This window comes from Rhipicephalus sanguineus, chromosome 3 (genome assembly GCF_013339695.2).
Source record: "Rhipicephalus sanguineus isolate Rsan-2018 chromosome 3, BIME_Rsan_1.4, whole genome shotgun sequence".
NCBI classification, from domain to species: domain Eukaryota; kingdom Metazoa; phylum Arthropoda; class Arachnida; order Ixodida; family Ixodidae; genus Rhipicephalus; species Rhipicephalus sanguineus.
In genome coordinates, this window is record NC_051178.1 from 134,662,279 (window position 1) to 134,677,929 (window position 15,651).

General features: G+C 42.5%; 1 protein-coding gene across 1 annotated transcript in view; it reads right to left on the reverse strand.

Annotated features, from left to right (window-relative positions):
* The window catches only part of LOC119385877 (E3 SUMO-protein ligase RanBP2-like), a 113,761-nt gene extending 98,125 nt beyond the window's left edge, over positions 1 to 15,636 (reverse strand). Inside the window, 9 exon segments of the mRNA XM_049414142.1 lie at positions 3,691 to 3,890; positions 4,460 to 4,633; positions 5,248 to 5,316; positions 5,917 to 5,976; positions 6,685 to 6,731; positions 6,818 to 6,861; positions 8,645 to 8,758; positions 9,214 to 9,281; positions 15,383 to 15,636. Coding sequence (XP_049270099.1) covers positions 3,691 to 3,890; positions 4,460 to 4,633; positions 5,248 to 5,316; positions 5,917 to 5,976; positions 6,685 to 6,731; positions 6,818 to 6,861; positions 8,645 to 8,758; positions 9,214 to 9,281; positions 15,383 to 15,454 — 848 coding nt within the window. The 5' untranslated portion in view covers positions 15,455 to 15,636.
* Between the last annotated feature and the right edge of the window lie 15 nt (positions 15,637 to 15,651).

Genomic DNA, 15,651 nt, shown 5'->3' on the forward strand with positions numbered 1-15,651 from the left:
ACGGTAGTCGTCTTGTCTTCTTGTGTCCGAACCGTTTGCACTGAATCTATTAAGCAGTAGAAGTTGAGAAAAAAGCATTTTACTACTGTTGTGATCAAAGACGAGAAAATTGGGTTTTACAAAATACAAATCTTGCAGCTTTTTCTTGGCACAGTGCCACTGTTTTGACATCATCATAAAGAGGACAAATCAGAGCTCAAGCCAGCCGCAATGCTGCATTTCTCCAATAAAAATACAACCAGCTCCCTTCCGAGTTCAGTTTTCTTAGTTTGAGCTCGATTTTTCTTTGAGCTCCATTTTCTCAGCTTTAATTTTTTGTGCAGTTTCTGTCAGTCATCCCTGTGCCATTTCACAGCAAATAAAGATATAACCATTCCGTCTTTTTAACTTAGATCCCGAAACATTGGTGAGTGCCATAAAGCTGTCCATATTTGTCTGTACATCATATACATATTTTTAAAATTGGCTTTTTGTAAAAGTTGTAAAACAATATGTAGACTGAATATTAAAAAAAAATAAACCAATAGTTTTACTGTACAGAATGGGCCCTTGTGAATACCCTTATGCAAAAATTTTCATGAACTAATGCCTAATTCATTAATTAATTTTGGGATGAAAATAAAAGTCCATCAAGTGTTGTAAACTCAACTAAAACAAATAGCTCAAAATCAATTTCAGTTATGATGGCATAACAAATCACATCTGCATGCCAAATTTCATTGCTTTATCCCCACAAATAGCAAAAATAGTTTTCATTGCCAAATCACCCCTTAACTACGGTTAATTCAAACTCTATTCAAGGTCCCAGCCGACGTCCGATATGTTTTGTCGGACCACACTTAGGTCACTTCCATCCTAAAATTAGCCTGTGCAGAATAAAGATCGCCGATCATCAAGCACATACCCGTTCACAATGGTGACTGCAGTAATTGCTCCAATAGCAACAGCGTCCGACTTCACGGCACTTAGAAAGCAGTGAACCCATCAAACACAGGTCATATCCCATTGAAACTGCCTATTTTCAACCTTTCCCAGGAAGATTTTAATGAGAAAGTGGTAGCTCAAAATGAATTAGTAAAGTGTTTGCCTAGTTCTAATGCCCGCTTTTTTATTACTTTTTCTTAGAAGGTTTGTCAGAAAATTTCTCTGGCGACACAAAAGCAAAACCAAAGCTGTGTTTACAACAAGCTAACGGCACAGTCACTGCCATCACAAGATGGCAACCACGAATGGAGATTTCATGATGAAGCACCGCTTTCAGTTGGATTACGAAAGCACTTTCAAACAACAAGTTATTTAAGCAGTTCAGCAGGAGGTAATGAAACATGTCGTGTGTTCCCGGCGTACGTAGAGTTGCAAGCACCACAGGACAAACTGGTGATGTGGTTAGTCCAACACGGGCCATAGGGACGACAACACATTTTTCTTCATAGAAGTAGAGTGCTGCCTAAGAGTGATGATGACGGACATCTGCTGGTTTTAGCTTCTTACTGCCACAACTGGAGATACGCTTGTCTTCCTTGCTAAGAAATTGGGTGTGCATTAAATTTCTACATTGTTTAGGACCTTGTGGAGATTGGTTTGCACTAGGCTTACCTACGAGCGCGACCGTGTAGGGACGCGACGTTCTCCACTGCCGCTGCGTGCGACGACGCTGCAGCCGGGTTCGTCGTTTTCTCCGACACAGCGCAGAAACCACGCACGAGGCAGGGTAACAACAACAACGGGTTTATTAACCCAAGATGCAGCACAGTACGACACTCACAGGCTTGCAGGCCGTAAGGGGAACTCCGCAAGACCGATCGAGTACGCTTGCCAGCGGCGCTAAGACTACCACACAAAGGGCAGCGGTCGAGCACACGAACGAGAAGCCGCCTGCTAGAGCAGCGCGTCAACCTCTCGTGCTAGCCTGAGAGCATCTGCCGCCGCGAGCGAATCGTCGGGCGCATCTTAGCTCGTAGGAGAGGAGGATGTCACCAGCGGCCCAATGGGGAATGGCGCTGCGTTGTGACGTAGGCCCGCGCAGCACGCCAGCGTAGCGTGCCCGGACATGCCAGCGCGGGACGGAGCCGACGCTTGCCCAGACAAAGAGGCGCCCTGGCCGCCATCTTGCCGATTGCCGGTGCCTAAGTGCGCCCGGGCTACGCGGCCGGCACGCGCGCGGCAGCTGGGGAACGAGGCGCCAGGTAGGAGGACGCTCTCGATCCCCACAACCTCCAGAGTCAATGTCACGTTAATAGTCTACTTTGAACCCAGAAAACATAACTATGTGTTCAAGATGCCTTAAATCACGTAAAACACTGCCAAATGAGTCAGCAAAGAGATTTTTGTGCCTTTTGCATAATTCCATCCACTGAATGATTAGATCTATTTTTTCACTCCCTTCAGGGTCGAATTAACAAAAATCGACTGCGCTGTGTACACACTAAAGAATTTGCTTAAAATAAAAATTGTGCTTTAATGTTTGCCATACTTTGTCATCGAATGTTTCAAGCATTAGCCTAACTGGTATGTACTAAAGAACTGCACGACTGTGTGTCATGTGCTGCCACCGTGAACAGTCTAAAGACCACAGCCCTGACAAAAGCTCCAGATTTTTCTAATTACCCTGTACACTAGAAAAGCTATCACCAGCCCAAGTATAAAAATAGTGAAGGCTCTTCAAGAATTGTGGACCCAAAAGTTATGCTCGAATATCATGACAACGTGCAATAATATTGTTTCCCCAACAAGGCTTTTCTAGACTATCGATGTCCAATAGCTGTGCAATAAACAGACAAAGTGACTATGCACACTCCCCTGAAGGAGCAAAAATGCAGGCAGGTATAACCAAAGAGACCCCCATGGTGCTTAAATGCAAGCCCTTTGTCTTGGCATGTTTTTGAACAACAACCTTAAGGACGTCAAGATGGTAGGGATAATTCTATTATGGATACTGTGGCACAGTTACACATAAGCATAGCAGCACTGTAACTTACCGCCAGTCACCATACAAGCATTCAGCCCCAGAGATTACACTTTTTTTTTTGCGACATAGACTTGCCCTTAAGGCATAATATTTGTTTGTATATTTATGTTAAAGTGCGCCGTTAGGCCGGCGTATGAAGTGAAGAAGTGTCTTGTGGAATGTGTTATGTATCCATCGGTCATAACTGCTTGTGTCACTGTAGCGAAAGCCAGCTTGCAGGAGATGATGGGAGCATTCCGACTGCAACCCTTGGCATGTCACTGAAACCTCGACATAATGAACATGGATATAGCGAATTATTGATTATAATGAAGCAAATGAAGAATAGTCTTCTCATAGATACTATGTTACGAATATATGCTTATAACGAATTTTCTGATATAATGAAGTTATTTTCATGTCAGATGTGCCTTCGTTATAGTGAGGTTTGAGCGTATAGTGATTAGACAATGGACAACTTTGAAAGCAATATAGGTGTGAGTCATGAAAATTCCCGACACATGGATCTGCCTAGGACACTGGCTAGACCATGGCGCATGTGCTGAGGTATTGTGTTAATTGCCAGGAAAGCACATTGTCCATTAATTTCTACCATATGTCCCATTTCCCTACATCTAATGCTGAAAAACAAAAAAGTTCCATTTTGACTGAACTCTTCACCAACCCTAGCTATGGCACTCCTAAGCAACAACATTCACTTGATTCTGAGTGAGGCCACTCACGACTCAATGGCACTGATGGCATCCTCCACAGCAGCCCGCTCCCCCTGCTTGGCCGACTCTCCATTGAGGGGACCAGGTATGGCAGCGAGTGCAGAGCTGCTTGGGTTGGTCAGTGCCAAAGAGGCTAGCTGGTCTAGCGTCAGGAGGTACTTGGCAAGAAAGGATTCATCCACTGGGCCAGCCTGGTTCTCTTGGTACGCCTGGGCAGGCCAGAAAACAAACTACGCTCACACAACCTTGCAGACAGAAGGTAACACTGCCTCTCCTGTGGCACTAAATCTATTATACTATGTTGGCCTAATTCGGATGCGACCTCTATTTCAAGGAAATTTGACTGACATTAGCGCAGAAATAACAAACGAAACCCGCTCCCAACTTTCCAGAATTATGCACTTCCTGCACACTTCTTCGCTCAAAGAGCCGCTGTGCATGCTGGCTCCGTATTCATTAAAAAGCAGCCCAACTGCAAATGACATATGCATTGAATTGGTTATCCAAGCTAATCAGGCATGGGCTTGAAACAATTTAATCAACAAGAAAACGCTCTTGTTTTTTATGCAGGAGACAAGTACAGATTTTTGTGCTGGTTGGTTCTTTGTTGTAAACGACGCCATATCGCTGGAAAAACGGGACATGCACGAATGTCCTTTCTTTCCGGCGCTATGCCATCATTTAAAGCATTTGTACACCCAGCCTAAGAAAAAGACTTGGTGGTAGCCGACCATAGAGATTTGCAAGCCCTTTTTATTGTTCCAAAATGTGCACGTGCCTCAAATACGTCAGCCAGGCAGCGCTGCCATGGAAGTGAGTAGAAGGCTTCGGCACCAAACTGGGGCTCCTCCTCTGCCTGCAGTGCATGCTTGTAGGCATCCAGAACACGACCCGAGTTCAGCAGCAACCTCAACAGCTTCACGCGCAGCGCCACATCCAGCGGACGGGTCACCTACAAATCGAGAAAGAAAGTGTGAACTCCCATTGATAAAGCGCACCTACATTCAGAACTACACAGACTAAGCCAGCAAACTGTGTTCTAGGATCTCTGCTGTAATAATTGAACCAGTAGAGTTAAAAAAATCTAATTTCGCGGCTTTACATGCAAAACCAAGATATGGTTATGAGGCACACCGTGTTGGGGGACTCTAGATCACTTTTGACTGCCTGGGGTTCTTTAATGTGCCGCTAAATTTATGTACACAAGTGTTTTTTCATTATGTCCCCATTGACATGCAGCTTCCGTGGCCAAGACACAAGTTTTGAGGCGCAGCATCTTAGGCGCTAGGTTATCACGGCAGATGTAACCAGTAGAGCATAAACACATTTCATGCAAAAGCTTGAATGAAAACAAACAGAAAGCTAGCCTCACAGTGTGCAAAAATTCTGTATCAGTGACCATCAAGAAACATTTTGCCAGGGAGTTCCTGCACAAGTTCACAAGCAGTCCCACACAAAAATTGGAGATACCTGTTTGTTCATAAAGAAATTCAAAAAAAGGAACACAGCAAGGGTGCTTACAATTTTTCAAACATAAACAAAGACAAAACAACAAACAGCGGTCACCAGTTCTGACGTGATGAGGTTTTCCATGTCCTTCACATCTGGTTCTCCTCTAGCTCTCGTCAGACTTTCCTGTCAAGGAAATATAAATATACGTGTAAAACAGGAATAAACTCCTTTTTTTTATTGCAGCACAAGAAAATGAATGTGTGCCACAGAGAACAGCCATGCAAGACAGCGTAGGGAAAAACATTCAAATGGCAAAGAGAAAAGGAAGATTACAAAGGTGCAACTGTAATAGAATTGCATTGTGGAAGGCTGTGCTCCACAAACCTACATGTGTGATATATGGGATGGCGCAGGTGATGGCTATGATCATTTTCGTCCATACGATTTCTTTACATACAGAAACATACAAACATACACGAGACCGAAAACACTGTCATATGGAATGAAAAGTTCTGATCAAGGCACTGAAAACTAAAACCTCAGCTATCATGAAATACTAATCACATAAGGAGTGTTTTCAATGGCTGCACGTTAAATATAACCACTGGAAATGGCTGGGGCACACAGGAGTTTTTACATTCCACAAAATTCTGGAAATGAAAACACAATGACCTTACACATAACAAATAAACATGCATACGTTGCCATAAGGTCAGTACAAGATGCAGTGACTATTCTGCCTAAAAATATAGTTAACATAGGGTTTAAAGGAAAAACACCAACCTTGAGCTTAAAAATAATCCTGTGGCCAGGAAAAAGGCTCTCGGCTCGCTCCAGCCAATACTGAAAGGACAGGAAAGCACACATAATATGATGTAGAAGTAGGATAACTGCAGAGAAGTTTAGGGGTAGCTATCGATTGCCAACCTCTATATTCGAAAGCAATGCGTTCAAGTCGACACATCAAGTGATGCTTATCAGCAGAGGTGAGCTTATCAGTAGCTATATGTAAACAGTACACCTCATGAACAAGAGCCTATTCAGGGCGCAACAGCATGTCTTACAAAATTAGTTGCAATTTAGTGACAGTGCAAAAGGGTTTCTCCCAGGAGCATACCACAATTAAAATACCGAAGCATTCAAGCATTTAAATGAACAGTGGCCTCTAATGAATAGTACAACCTTCACTGCATATTTTAATTGTAAGATGGATAAAATAGAAAAGAAAAAAAAAGTCTTCCTTCATAGGAGGGGATATGACAGGGGAAGCTAATTCAGGGTGAACAACTGGACACTCTTTCAGAACACATTGCTTGTGAAGGTGCTGGGAATATCCTAACGAAGCATCAGGATAATTTTTTATTGGTTTTGCAAGTGCTTATTTGGCAAAATATCCCTAAATACACAGTGTATTTCAAGAACAAGTTTCCTTGGGCTGGCTGGCACATCAAGAAAAAACTGTGGGAAGACAACAGGAGATATCTATACGAGATAAGCAGGCCATTCGCTTCATACCGACAAGCAGCATAAATACGATTATTTTTTACATACCTTAGTTGTCTCTTGGTCAGCAGGCAATTCACAGTGGATTTCACAAACTGCAACAAATAATATAGTTTTACCGCTTCTGAAAATGCATCAAGCTTCAACTAGAGAAGACAACACAAAGGAAATGATTCCTCACTTTTCAGGACGACATCTTTCTGGTTTTCCTCAAGAGCCAGGGAGCTGTAAAACAATTCAAAAATACTAGTTTCTTACACGTTCTATACAAGACGACTAAATGATGCATACTATAAACCAGCTCACCTAACACTAAGCATAAAACACATACTTCAAAATGGTTAACAAGAAATACCTACAGATCTAAATTCAGAAATACAAGACCATTTACTTCAGTGTATTCTAACTGCTGAAAGTTCTGCTTCAGATATGCAGAGCGCATAAAATTTTCTTAGGTCTTTTACAGAAACTTAAAGAATCCAATCAGTGCAAATTTTACATGCACACAATAAGCTAGTTATAAGAAATTCTCAGTGATCAAGTTCAAGAAAATGGCGTTTCCTTCATTTTATTATTAAAGTGGCAATCAAGACACAAGTTGGCCTAATCGGTGCAGCAAGCATTGATGTATATTGCCATGAGCATAAGATTAGCTAGTATCGTTACTGGCAGGCTTGTACGTGCCGCTGCAGGAAAGAGAATGAGGACAAGCACACGAAAAAGACAATGAGGCCGTATTGCCAGTGATCAGACCAGCCTGACGAGTACAACTCGTTACAGGTTTCTGGTACAATATTGTCACGAGGTCGTGACGTAGACGAAGGCAGCAGCCTGCGTGTTCAAGATGAAACTCTTTATTTGGCCGAACTTCTGGCCGGGAAACTGAAAGTCAAACTACAGCAATACACACGTGCACTGATAGCGGCGAACAGAGTGTCGACCATCGAAAGAACTGATCATCTCTTAGGGTTGGGACGCGCCGGCTTTTATACATCATGCATCGAACTTCCCAGCCTTATCACTGGTGGTCGTGCAAGCTCTGGAATAATCTTGACTGTTTGCGTCCTGCACGCAATGTTAACAATCGTGAAGCTTCTCGAACACTGCAGTGCAGTCAGTGTTGAGCGCTGCTCACTGTCCTTGCGGGTCAAACCCGAATACATCAAAATAAAACAAGAAGCGGGCATGGCAATATAACGTGACAATATACTCAATTCGAATATGGCTTACTGCTTATGTTGCACTAATTTGTGGGTGGCACCTTGCATCACAGCCAACAAAAGTGCTTGCCTAACACAGGTCCAATCAATCAGCACTTCTTGAAGTCCCATTCGCTTCTTGACTGATGCGTATGTCAGTACTTTGTTGTTCATCTACCACATTTGTGCACCACTGAGGCCACACAATACTACAAGCACTACCACTATGCATATAACTCGCGTCCGGGTTTCCCGAGAAATGCCACACCCATCCTACCACCACACTGACACCATGGCAACGCTGACCGTGTCTCACGGTTGTGTCTTATTAAAATATCTCTTTTTCACTCTGCAATCAGCTCCACCTACTCACGTATGCTGGCCAGTGAACTCGAAGTGGAATCGAAGACAACAGTTAGCTCGTCGATTTCGTAAAGCCTGCTATATAAAATGCTCCCCCTCCCCCCACACTTCCCATTTACCCTCAAATCAATTCTCCACTGCCAATAAAGTGCCAAAACATCTTTAGTCATAAAACAACAGAGAATAAAATAAAATTATTCAATATCAGGTCCAAAAACAACTAACATGCTGTGAAAATAACTGCTTGTGCATTTTGCTTCAATCAGAAATGCAACTGTCATAGCCAATAAATCAACCAACAAACTCGTGAACCAAAGAAATATGAGCCACTGGGCACACAGCAATCAAGATTGCACTTGTTACAAAACGTCATTATCAAGGAAGTGATTGCATGTTCCAAAATATGCAATTCTATAATAATGAATTACATATACAAAATATCTTACTGCTTGTAGGACTGCAAAGCTTGCTTAAGCCTTCCTGCAGCTTCATGAATCTCTCCCATAAGTTTGTGTGCAGAAGCCTGTTTGTCATTGACAGCCAAGTATTCAGCCAGGTACCTACAATATAGGATGTATCAAATATAAGGAATGTATACCACAGGTTACTGCATGAGCAGGACAATAAATATCAACAGGCTCCTCCACCTACAACTGTGACAAAGAAAAAATATTCTGAACTCTTGCAGTGACCTGAATTCAGTCATTACTGTCTCTTTAATTATGTAGTATTTGTCAGAAGCTTTGAAGAATATACAAGGAATATATGAGATTGAGACTTAAGTTCAAAATGCTAAGCAAAAATTGTTTCCCATAAGTTCTTTCACAGAGCTTCACCCAGCAGAACTTTGTAGAGAAATAACCTGCAATGGTTATCATAAACTACTATGTACAGAATCACCTAACAATCAAACACTGCCTTAGCAAAGCATTAGAAGTGCAGCTTTTATGGTGAGAAGGTGCAATCTTGCCTCAAGAACACACAAGAAAGCCTAGCAACAACATATAGAACATACCTTGTGGCTGATTCATAGTCTTTAACTGAAAAGTAAAGCTTGGCAAAGTTGAAACCTCTGATCTTTTTCTGAAACAAGTAAATGTGCAAGTTATAAAGATGTCAGTAAGGAGTGCAATAATACAAATGTACAAAATATGGGCACGTGGACAGGAATATGTGGATGCATGATCAAAGCATAACAAAGTTCACAGAGTTTCAATTCGTAAGTGAGAAAAGAATTAAGGACACCAAGAAAAACTGTCCTCACTATCTTCATCATCATCATTTATTATCTCTTAAAAATCATTTTTTTGGTATTACATCAGGGGGGGGGGGGGCATGAGCATAAATAATAGCATGGTCATTATTTTACAATGGTATAAATAAAGTTTAAAAATACAGTATACATGTCTTCAAAAAGCAAAACACAAAGGCAGTGCAACTGGTAGTACAAATGCTATTACAAAAGAGTAGTAAGTAGACATGAAACAACAGTGCAGTGGTGGCAGATTAAGGGTTTAAAAAACATGAGTAGGCGTAGGTTTGCAAACTCATGAGTCTACTCACTCCGACTGACTCAGACTCAGATCGAGCTGTGAGTCTGAGTCTGAGTGAGTCCGTGTGAGAAATATTTTGGTTAATCTGAGTCCGAGTGAGCCCTAAACACAAAACATATTTCTTCAGTGAGTCTGAGTGAGCCCCAAATATTTCTGGCGACCTACGGCGATAACTACTCAACTGCAGCATTACTATCAGCCTTATGATGGCTCACGTTGATACTCACTTCTACTCACAGATATTTCAATGCACTAGCGTTCATACACCAGCTCAATATTTACTGATCAGAGGCGTGTCTTGACCCCCTCGCCCTCCTCTGCAAAACTTTTCAAGGAAAGTTCTTGATAAAAATATCTCGTGTGAGTCATATCCTTCAATAAAAATGTCCTTACTGGATCGCAAGCACTGATAACTCATGTGTGAAGATACGGGATCAAAATCTGTATCGTAGAGCCCTGATTATGTAAGATATTGGCGTTTAAGTGCGTTGACACCCTTATCGAAAAAGCTAGTTATACGCTAACGGACTCAGTCAGACTCTGATCGAGCCGTGAGTCTGAGAGTCCAGTTCAGGAAAATTTTGGCGGGTCTGAGTCCGAGTGAGCCCTAAGGGCAAAATATATTGCATGAGTGAGTTTGAGTGAGCTTCACATTTTTTGCCGACCTATGAGAATAGGTGCCTAAATTTACTGGAATCCTGTTCATTTACTATATCCTCAAGTAGCACATTCCATAGTTCAATAGCAGTTGGTAAGAAGGATTTGTTCAAGGCTTTAGAGGTGCCATGCAAGCGCTTGTACACTGAGGTTACTAAGCAGGTGGTGTGAAGTGCGGTTGGGTGGAAGTAAAACAGTCTTTCTGAGGTGAGGGAAGTTTGTGGAAAAGAAAAAGTTGTGAAATCTTACGGCGGAGTGTTAGACTAGGTATGCTTGGGGATGAATTAAAGGGATACTAAAGAGCAAAACGATTTTTCTTGTATTAGTAAACTACTCTCGCACGATAGCAAAAACACCACGCTTGCTGCAAGAAGACGCTTAGTAAGCGAGAAAACGTGCAAAAAGAAAATGTGGGTGGCGACACCATCATGAAGTTTCCGCACCAATCGCCATGACGTCACATATTTTCACAGTGCCTACTAGGGCCTACGTAGTTCCTAATCGGTAAAAATGAAGCACATTGTCATCTGAGGGGGACGCAGACTTAACATACCAAGTTTAGGAAATTTCGTTGGGCCAATGGTGCGAAAATATAAGTACACTGAAATTCGTAACGTCACACACGGAGACTTTGACATGAAATTTAAAAATGAAAATTTGAACTTCATTTTTTTCCTATATTAATAAACCTATGATGGCTAGATTAACGACATTAGAGTTCTCAGAGTACAATTGATCAATCTAAACTGATTCATTGTTTCTCTTTAGTGTCCCTTTAATGTAAGTTATACTTGTGCACCAGTCATAGTTTGAAGAGATAAAAGGGCGCTCTGCGATTCTGCACTGATTCAAGTGAGTTAATAAGTCTGGTGAGGGTTCCAAATTGCTGAGACATACTCAAGTTTTGTCTGAATGAACATTTCGTACGCGAGCTTGCATACAGGGATTGGAGACAGAAAAAGCGATCGTTTGAGGAGGCCAAGTGATTCAGAGCAGTCCTTTAGAAGATTTGTTATGTGTGCAGACTAGATGAGATGATTAGTGTTTGTAATTCTGAGGTAACGGTAAGAGTCGACTTGTGTGAGGGCTGTATAATTAAGAGAGTACTGGTAGTTAAAAATTTCACGCTTGCGAGTAACACACATGTACTTGAATTTAGAAATGTTGAGGGGCATTAGCCAAAGAGAGCACCAATTTATAATTTTGCGTAAGTCTTAACAGAGTATTAGTTGGTCATTATGGGAGGATACGCGCCGATACAGGACGCAGTCATCAGCGAATAACCAGATTGACAAAGAAATGTTGTTAGGGATGTCATTTATAAAGATTAGAAACAGAAGAGGCCCCAGCACAGAGCCTTGAGGTATACAGGTTAAAGAAATAGGGCGGTAGTTACATAGATTGGATTTTCTTTAGACAAGCTGAATGTTTACAACTGTAACAGGTAATGAGTAGTTGATGGCTTGCATTGTACTTGCAGTTACGCGAAGCAGCATAGGAGCGATAAATGCGGTAGAGATGTAAAAAAAAAAAAAACGTGCTATAGCAGTGTCTTCTCTCTTGGCTACCCTATAATACTTATGTGTCAGAGAAGCTAGACAACAAACAACAAATCAGGCAGTTATCTCATGTGTATGAAACTGTGTTACCACATTAAAGGGGCCCTGCACTGGAAGTGGGGCAATGGTTTTTAATACAGCTTACAGTCCACATGAAAATTTTAGTGAGCTTGCGATGCCAACAGCATACACTGCAGCTCCATTTATATATATCTCGATAGGTGCAATATTCATTAACAAAAATTATTTACTTAATTCAACATGTGCTCCTATAGTTCATACTTGTTAATTTACGATCAACAAACAAATTATTTTGTAGAAAAGCAAAGAATGATTTAGTTTTTAAGTATTCATAAATAAAATCACTTCTGATAGTGTTTCCTATAAATTATTTTTAATGTCAGCAGTCAGATGCCTCAACAAGCAGCTATACACTTATGTAAGCATGCTGTTTAGCACAAGCATTTAATTCAAATACTACCTTGCACTGTCTTGAATTCAATTAAGTATAGTGGCCACCTGCCAAGCTGATTTTGCTTTGCAGCTCTCGTCGACTAAAAAACAGCAAGCGCGCTTTCCAGCAAAGGCATTTGCTGCACGCAACCTTAAATGCTTGTCGCAAACCTCTACAGATGAACCACTGACATGCGCAGAAACTCAGGTGAAAAGCCCTACGTACGGTCACCACTGCCCGTGATGAAACCTACATGCCGACAGAGCAATAATACATCCAGTGGCCACACCACATACACACTCATAGCGCTCGTATCCAACTGATCTCAAACCCAGCGGCTACTGCTAGGCGACGCTAGCGTGGTCCGCAGCTGGCTGCTCGACTGCTCTTGAGAAGTGCAATTCCATCTGTACAGGACAAGTGTCATGATACCCAACATAAAGTTCTACTTTCTACGATACCCGCCACGCCCCCATAAAACTTGTCGCTTCACCACTGTATTGCCCTCTTGATAGAATGTATAGTACTCAAAACAGAATGGGTACAGAGTGCCTGGTGCTGCTTCACATGAACGTAGGAGAGAAAACATTAAGCAGACATTAAGTCTATTGAAGCAGGAAGTACAAAGATATGATATTATCCCTATGTTTTTGAAGATAGAGGCCTTTTTTTTGGTTTATTAACTCAATAAACAATAGGAGTAATACTGACGATGTTTTCGTGATAACGAAATTTGCCAACGAATGTGTCCACACCTTCTACAACATAGTCAGTACCTTCAACTATGTAGCTCGGCAAGAGGAGAGTGAGATATTCTTCCCTGTCTTAGAAACAAAATTGTGAATTCCCTCCGGCATGCAGTGCTATAATATTTGGCTATGAGAGCCTGGGCTACTGATCAGCAGCTTTTACAGACTGTTTAAAAATGCTGCAGGAACCCTTAAAAGAAACAAACTACACACACAGTGTGAACGAGTGATGTCATGTACCATCGCTAAGCGATGCCTGTGTTACGAAGGATGCTGGAGTGGATGAATTATTTCGGGCACCAAGGATACCGAGGTGCTCCTAAATAAAACAAGTTTTATCTCCTGCCTTTATCTGAACGTAGCCACTGTGGTCAACTATCAAATTCATGACCCCATACTTAGCAATAGTGTGTCACAGCAATTCAATGCAGCAGGCCAACACAAACATAATGCAGAGCCGTGTATCCTCTCTCAAACATCTGTACGGTCTCTTGTCTTGCCAATAATGGAGGCAAATATGCATCTAAGCACACCAGCCAGTTCACGACATGCAGGTGGAGTTTTTACGGAAACAAGGCTGTGAAAGTTGTTGAACATTGAACAGCATTACCCAGTGACTCAGAAACCCAACGAACGACCCACCCAATAGGCAATGGTTCACTTTCTCCACAACTTTCTGGCATCGACAGTTTGCAGAACAGTTGTATAACTGTGTACTTCATGAAAACCTCCAGAATCTCCCATGACACGAAAAATTGGCAAAGCTTCGCTAGTATTGCAAGATTTTCCCTTCATCGGACTACGCTGCCAAACGTCTGCCTAGTGGCTGCTTACTTGCTGCTTATAACCTCTGCAAACACTTGTATGCGAAGAACATAGAAGGGAAACGGTTTTAAGGACCAAATCTACGACGTGATTACCAGAGACGCGTAGTGGAGGCCTCCGAAAATTTCGACCACCTGAGGTTCGTTCACCTGCACCTAAATCTAAGTACGCGGGCCTCTGGCATTTTGCCTCCGCCGAAATGCGGCCGCGATTCGATCTTGCGACTTTCGGGTCAGCAGTCCCGAACCACTAGACCACCGCGGCGGATGAGATTCACGCGACCCCCCTTCCCCCAACGTTGTGTCTCGATACCCAACATAAAATTATACTTTCTACGATACCCGCCACGCCCCCATAAGACTTGTCGCTTCACCACTGTATTGCCCTCTTGATAGCTCATATCCATTATGGGGAATTTGTTCTCCCTCAGAGAGAATTTCAACTATTCGACATACCACTCTTGATTAGTATAAACGCTACTTCTAAAATGTTTTTTTTTTCGCATATGCGAACAGGCGACAGAATAAGAAACTATCGACTATTTTTGCAGAATGGATACAGTGGACAGGGTGCCAGAGCAGCCCTGTACTAATAACTGTTTAAGGATGATGCTCAACAACGCTCCCGAGTGATTTTTCTTGTTAAACATTTCAGCGCCAAGCAGTTCTGCTCTGACAGCTTCAAGTAGCACACACGCTTTCAGGAGACTAAACAAAGCGCGTACTGGCAAACTGAAATGTCATACATTGAGGAACTATAATCACAAACGCTGAGTTAAGAATTTTTGCAATTACCGCTACACTGGCTAATTTTCTCGCACAGGCCAAATCTGACGTCTAGAATGAATGGGCAAATTGCATGAACAAGTCGTTAAACCATGCGCAGGCGCAGAACGAAGCTGCAATGTCAAGGTTGCACTCAATATAAGTATATAGGCAACTGATACAACTGATACTCTGTAGGCAACTGATACATTTTATTCGCCGGTGTTCACAGCCGATACACCGATATGCCGACACGGAATGCATGAACGCCGGTTGCCATCCCAAACTGAAGCTATGAACGAAAACTTGCCCTGATGATGCAAGCTCGCGCAAGATGCTACATTCGGAACAGCAAAGCGCCACTGCGCCGCTGACGAACCATTTAATTTTAAAGCAGAGGTACGTAAAATAGCTGCCAAGGAGTTTAGAAAAAAGCCTTACTAAGCCTAACGTCGGCGAACCGCCAAAACGCTGAATGTGAGTACAGTGCGAACGACGAGTCACCACCGAAGAACGAAGTATTTTATAGACTACTACAATACGCCGCTGAAATAATACGAGCACAAATCTCAAGTTCGTGATAACGTGTGACCGATGTGATTGTGACGGAGGCACGACCTTACCTCGTTCTCATCTTTAATTCTCGCAAGAATGCCGGCGATGTGCCTGTCAACGTCCTTTTTCGTGCGAAACATTGTTCTGTCGCTCTTACGCTCCTCTGCGCAACAAGTTTCACATAGGAGGCACCATAAAGCACATCACGATGTCCCACGCACGAGCACCGGTCAACACACACACAGCGGTGAAACGACCACCCGCGCAGACCGGCAAAAACGAGCACGCGGTGTGCAAACTTCTCTGCGTTTTGTACCTTTGCACGCCTTTGCTGTCC